We start from the raw sequence: 6717 nt of genomic DNA on the forward strand, positions 1-6717 counted from the left end.
CCATTTTCATTTTCAAACTAAAAACCCCCACTATGGCCAGAGGACCTGACTGTGGCCTCTCTGTTTAGATGAATGGGGGAAAATGGGTGATCTCACATTCTTCAGCAGTTGGGTCCTAAAATGTTACTCACAAAACAAAACTTGAGGAAATCATCCTTATTTTTAATTAATTAATTTTTGGTACTAAAGATTTAACCCATATCCCCAGCCCTTTTTATTTTTACTTTGAGAAAGTGTCTCACTAAGTTGTTTAGGGCCCTGATACATAGCTAAATATGGCTTTGACCTTGAAACCATCCTTCCTCAGCAGAAGAGATTATAGGTGTGGTCATCTATAATCATGTTTTAAATGCCCTAACAAAGGTCATTGTTTTAGCAAAGTTGAAGTTATCTGCTCTGCAGAGCAAAGAAGCCCATTGTGATGTTAACACTGTGTTTTGTAAATATTTCTTTCTTTTTTTTCATCTTTTTAATCTTTTATTTTATTTTATTTTTTTTATTGGTTGTTCACAACATTACAAAGCTCTTGACATATCATATTTCATACATTAGATTGAAGTGGGTTATGAACTCCCAATTTTTACCCCAAATGCAGATTGCAGAATCACATCGGTTACACATCCACATTTTTACATAATGCCATATTAGTAACTATTGTATTCTGCTACCTTCCCTATCCCCTACTATCCCCCCTCCCCTCCCCTCCCATCTTCTCTCTCTACCCCATCTACTGTAATTCATTTTTCTCCTTGTTTATTTTCCCATTCCCCTCACAACCTCTTATATGTTATTTTGTATAGCAATGAGGGTCTCCCTTCATTTCCATGTAATTTCCCTTTTCTCTCCCTTTCCCTCCCATCTCATGTCTCTGTTTAAAGTTAATCTTTTTTTTTCCTGCTCTTCCTCCCTACTCTGTTCATAGTTGTTCTCATTATATCAAAGAAGACATTTGGTATTTGTTTTTTAGGGATTGGCTAGCTTCACTAAGCATAATCTGTTCTAGTGCCATCCATTTCCCTGCGAATTCCATGATTTTGTCATTTTTTAGTGCTGCGTAGTATTCCATAGTGTATAAATGCCACATTTTTTTTTTATCCATTCATCTATTGAAGGGCATCTGGGTTGGTTCCACAGTCTAGCTATTGTAAATTGTGCTGCTATGAACATCGTTGTGGCAGTATCCCTGTAGCATGCTCTTTTAAGGTCTTCAGGGAATAGTTGTAAATATTTCTTTCAATGCCACACACATATCCAAGATTAAACCTGAAATACCATCCTCAGAGCTGTCTGGGATTTTGGAGACTGGCAGGGCAGCTTGATCTAGAATTCACTTACAGGAGACTAAGCAAACAAAGTCATCCTAAGGGAAGGGGGAAGGGCTGTCTAAACATACCCAATAAGCAAGCCTAAGGCATTGGAGGAGAAGGTGATTCAGTTCTAGAGCAATGCCATCTTCAGATTCAACTCAAGTCACATAGAGAGAAAACTATGTAGTCAAGTTTTAGAAGATTCCATCTTTGACATCCTCATCAAAGAAATTAGTAGTATTCTTTCCCATTTTTACCCTGAACCAAGTGTGTTTCAGCAACTTGAGTACTCCCACAAACCTGGGCCCATTCACCTACCTTATGCTGCCCTAAAACAAGAGGATTGCATGTTTCCTGGCAGTGGTCAATAAAGTTGGGCAGCAGTAGGAACATAACTAGCTAGAGTGCAGGATAACTCTGACACAGAGATTAATTAATTCTTCTTACCACAAGAATTCACAAGGACCCCCCAGAAAGAGGTCAGGGAACCAAGGTGAGAGCAGGCATCTCCCCTATGCAGGCTGGAACAGGTGAGGAGGAAACTGGTAGGTGCCACGTTTTGGCAAAAAGGAGTCATTTATGCATGTACCACAAACTCTATCTGGAGACTCCTAGAAATAACTGCACAAGATTTCAGGATAGCCAGACAATTCTGCAACAGCTGGTCATGATGAAAACCAGGAAATAAAAATTCTGAGATGATTGGTAGTAGTATCTTCTGTGTAACCCCAGAAGGCGGGGGTGCTGTGGTGTGAGCTGAGGAAACTCAGATCAGAACATCTAAGGTTTTTCACAAATACAGATAGACAGAACATTAAATCCTAGCCTCAGTCTGGTAATCAAAGTATTGTTTTTTAAAAATCATAGCTTTAGTTTCTTTTTCCCCCTCATAAAATATTGTGTGTGACTTCAGTTTTACTTTTTCAAAACATGCTAAAGTGCTGAGTCACTAAAAAAAAAAAAAAAGAAAAAAGTAAAGGAAGAGTGATCCTGCTTCTTAGAGGTAGCCTCAATGATGACCCAAGCCACACTTTTCCCCCCCAAGAGTTGTGTGAATATTTTGATGCTAAACGACGACGTCACATTGCACAATCTTAATGAGGTTTCAAATCAGCCTCACCCATTCTGGCCCCACCCCCACCCCACAACAAAGATTTTTATCAAATGTGGGATTTTCCCATGAGTCTCAAAATTAGAGCCTCAACTCCCAATAAATATGAGACTGGGGATGTCTGAGGCACATTCAGCTCTTGAGCCCACCAGGAAAGGAAGAGAGCTCCATCTGCCCTCCAGGAACAGCCATGAAGTTCTTCTCAAGTAAGTGAAGAAAATCCCTGGCCCTGGGAGTCCTGCTGGCGGGGCTACTGAGCACGATGTGAGGGAGGAGGTGTGTGGTCGAGTAGGGCTGGCTGCCAGCCAGCAGCAGGCTTCAGCTGTGCTGTCAGCTCAAGCCCTGCTTTCTCTTTGCCTTTCTTCCAGTTGCCTCCTTGGGGCTGCTCCTAGTGGTGGCTACTGCCTTCCCCGCCTCAGAATTTAAGAGAGAAAAAGGAGAGAATAGTGTCATTCGAAATAAACCAACACGTGCCTCTTCTGGAAAAACTGCAGGACAGATTTCCTACCTCATCAAGGAAGTCTTCGAAATGAGAAAAGAGGTGGGTAGGCTTGGTATTGGGGATGAAGGCCCCATGTGGGCATTTATTCATTCTTGTCCTTGAAATGTGGACAGGGCTTCTGAATTAGGAGGTCTCTGCTGGGTTCTGGGGCATGTTGGGCTTGAGGCAAAGGGGCAGACTGTTCTGTATTTCTTTGGTGCTGGTCTGGGGTGGGGGTCCTTTTCTGAAAAATACAGAATGGGGCTTGAATCTGTGTTCCCTGGCCCATTCTCAGCTCCATACTTGACAACTGAGGGTTACTGCTTCTCAAATCTCTTTTTCCTTTACTGAAAAGTAAAGTCTGCAAACCTTCAATTTGTATCTCAGAGATAGGTGGATTAGATTCCCCTGAAATTAATGCTCAGCTTTTCAGGGCAGTTGTAATACTTCTAGGTGATGTAAGCTCAATGAGGAGGATTCCCTAGTGTCATTCTTTCTGAGATGCCTACCTGAGGGACCACCAAAAAGGCAAAACCTTAAGCAAATTAAAGCATCTCTCAACTGTCATTGCAAAGTATTTGGACTTTGTTTGATAGAAAGGAAAGAATACAAGAGAGCAGACTAGGAGCCCAGACTATAGTTATAATTGTGCAGAATCACCTTTGTGATCTTGGGCAAATTTCCTACCATCTCTGAACTCTATCTAAAATTATGGAGCTGGACTAGATGATTTCATAGGTCCTTCCAGCTGGAAATTTTATAGTTTAAATTATGTTTGCCCAAAATTATCATCAAATTGCTGTCATGTATTAAATACCTATAACGTGCCAGGCACTTTATATAAATATACTATCAAATCCTCGAAACAAGGAGTGAAGTCACAGGTGGGCCTGGGACTGAACTCAAGTATGCCTAATTCCACTAGACTTTTCCTGCCAGTTACAAATAGATTGTGACTTCATTTTTCTTAAAATGAACTTTCCTGGCTGTGATAGAATACAAATCAGCCCTCTAGTGGTGTTTGCTTTAGGGGCACTTAAATGCTAACAATTCTAGTGTTCTTTCCCAGCTGTGCAAGAATGATGAGACCTGTATGAAGAGCCATGTGGCAGTGTTCGAAAACCATCTGAACCTTCCAAAGATGACTGAAAAAGATGGATGCTTCCAAACTGGATACAATCGGGTAAAAACTTTTAACTTCCTCAGCCAAAGCTCTCTTGCATGAAGGGCCTGCATGCATATAGAACCAGGCAGGCAACAAAGGAGACAGATGTAAAGAACATTATGTTAATTATAGGACAAAGAGTTTATCTCTGAACAGGCAAGGCCAGAAATGGGTCCTCTGTGTTGGGATTTTTCACAGCTGCTTAATGTAATCTAGCTCATTCTGGGTAAGATAGTTAGGGGACTATTCTCCTCTCTGGCTTCCCTAGGCAGGATCCAGGCCCAGCCTCCCTACTGATGTCACTCTGTTACACCCGTCTCCTTTCAGGATTCTCTGATTGTCCAGATATTTAAAATGGGGCAGCTGATGCTGTCCAGTGTTCCGAAATATGATGCCTAATTCTCTAGACAGAGGGAAAAGATGCTGAATTATGGAAATTTTATGCTTTCAGATTGATTCTGTCTCTAACAATAACTGATTTCTCCTTCTCTTATAGGACAACTGCCTTGTTCGAATCACCTCTGGGCTTCTGGAGTTTCAGGTCTACCTGAGGTACATCCGGAACAAGTTTCAGGAAGGCAAAAACAAGGACAGAGCTGAACATGTGTATTTCAGTTCCAAAGCCCTGATTGAGATTCTGAAACGAGAGGTGAGTACTTATCCCTCTAGGGCTCAAGAACAACTCAGTGATGCAAGGCTGCTTAGACAGGGATGGCTACCTATGAGGCAGAGGGACAGTGAGCCATTATTCAAAAAAAAAAAAAACAGCAAAAAATGGTTTTCATATTTAATCACTGCCAAGTGACATTCTTGTTACCAGAAAGTTAATGCAGAGAAATGGTCAAAGGCTAGGGACCAAGGAGGGACCAAGGGCTTTGCCACCACCAGCTAACTATTAAATGGCAGGTCATGGAAGGTTGGTGGCTAAGAGTTTGGATGAGCCAAGCAAAGTGAACTGAAGAGAGTCCTAAAATGAAATGCTCTATGCTAACCCTACCTCTTGTAGTTGTTTGCCTTAAACCAGGGCTTTTCATTTCCATTATCTCATTTGCTGTGGTCTGATTTAGCAGTTCTGGGTGGGGCCTGAGATTAGTATTTTTTACAACTCCCTGTTGATGTCAATGCTACAGTACTCCAGGACCACACCTGGGGGATTCAAGGCCTTCTGCAACTAGTTGTCCCCATGTCCTTGGGACCCTTGAAGGACCTTTCTAGTCCTCTTTATACCACAAATCAGTGGTCTCTCAAAAGATGCTGGATGGATAGTAAGGGGAAAACTGGAGAAAAGTACTAAATTTAGATCCCATTAAATTGCCTTTAGTTATAATTCTTAATTTACCTATTAAAGAACAACTTTGTGCCAGGCACTGTTTTAGAAACTAAAGGGAAAGACAAGGTAGTGTTGCTGTCCTATAGATGCTTACCATCTGGTGGGAGACAGAGCGGCAAAGGGACGATTAGAATTCAGTTGTTATAGAAGGGACCTTTGCAGTGTGGGCTCAGAGAAAGCACTTCCCCTGGATGTGTCAGGACAGGTGGCCTCAAATAATTTCACCCCAAATTTAAACATCTTCCTACAGCCCGGAGCAATCCGTTTTGTTTTCTAACAATCCTTTTTGTTTTCTTTTCCCTTCAGGTGAAGGATCCCAATAAAATAGTCTTGCCTAGCCCAACTGCAAATATCCACCTGTTGGCAAAACTGGCATCACAGAATGATTGGCAGAAGGTCATGACCATGCAACTCATCTTGAGCAACTTTGAGAATTTCCTGCAGTTCGCCCTGAGAGCTGTTCGGAAAGCATAGTGGGCATCTAAGCTTATTGGTTCATGGGCATTGCTTCCTATGGTCAGAATACATGTCCTGTCCACTGGGTACCTACCTTATCTTGTTCTCTACGAAGAACTGACAGTATGAGCATTGGGACACTATTAATTATTTTTAATTTATTGATAATTTAAATGAGATTTGAGTTAATTTATATGTGATTTATATTTATAATTTTATAAAGTGTCACTTGAAATATTTTATAATGGTTTTGAAATGATATAAAAGTCTAGGCAGTTTGAATATCTTGCTTCAGAGCCAGATCATTTCTTGGAATGTATAAGTTTACCTCAATAAAATTGCTAATTTATGTATTTTTAAAGAAATATTCATGTTGTGTGTTTATTATGTTTAGACTATTTTTATACCAAAATCACATTCTTTAAAAATCAACATTTAAGCCTATATATGTCATGAAGCTAAATAAAAGTCCAAATGACTGCAAAATGTTAAACAATGAAAGAGCAGCCAGGTGTGTAATACCAGCAGTGTGGGAGGCTGAGGCATAAGGCTTTCGAGTTCAGAGCCAGCCTTAGCAATTTAGCGAGTCCTTCTCTCAATTTAAAAAAAAATAAAATTAAAAAAGGGCTGGGATGTGGCTCAGTGGTAAAGCACCCCTGTGTTCAAAACCTGGGGCAGTGAGGGAGGGAGGAAGGAAGAGCACCTGCTCATGTCTATAATCCCAAAGACTTTTGGAAGCAGGAAGCTTGAGTACTACATGTTTGAGGCCAGCCTCAGAAACCTAGTGAGACTCTGTCTCGAAATAAAAAATAAAAAGAACTGGGATCATGGCTCAGAGGTAAAACAGCCCCATCAAGAAGAAAATAA

The 6717-nt window shown here is 40.9% G+C and overlaps 1 protein-coding gene across 1 annotated transcript; it reads left to right on the top strand.

Moving 5' to 3' along the window:
- Window positions 1-2608: 2608 nt before the first annotated feature.
- Window positions 2609-6157, top strand: LOC144375827 (interleukin-6-like). Its single transcript, XM_078041284.1, has 5 exons — window positions 2609-2624; window positions 2787-2959; window positions 3969-4082; window positions 4561-4713; window positions 5701-6157. The coding sequence occupies exons 1-5, from the start codon at window positions 2609-2611 to the stop codon at window positions 5866-5868; spliced, it is 624 nt and encodes a 207-aa protein (XP_077897410.1). The 3' UTR covers window positions 5869-6157.
- Window positions 6158-6717: the final 560 nt, after the last annotated feature.

Source organism: Ictidomys tridecemlineatus, chromosome 3 (assembly GCF_052094955.1).
Source record: "Ictidomys tridecemlineatus isolate mIctTri1 chromosome 3, mIctTri1.hap1, whole genome shotgun sequence".
Lineage (NCBI taxonomy): Eukaryota > Metazoa > Chordata > Mammalia > Rodentia > Sciuridae > Ictidomys > Ictidomys tridecemlineatus.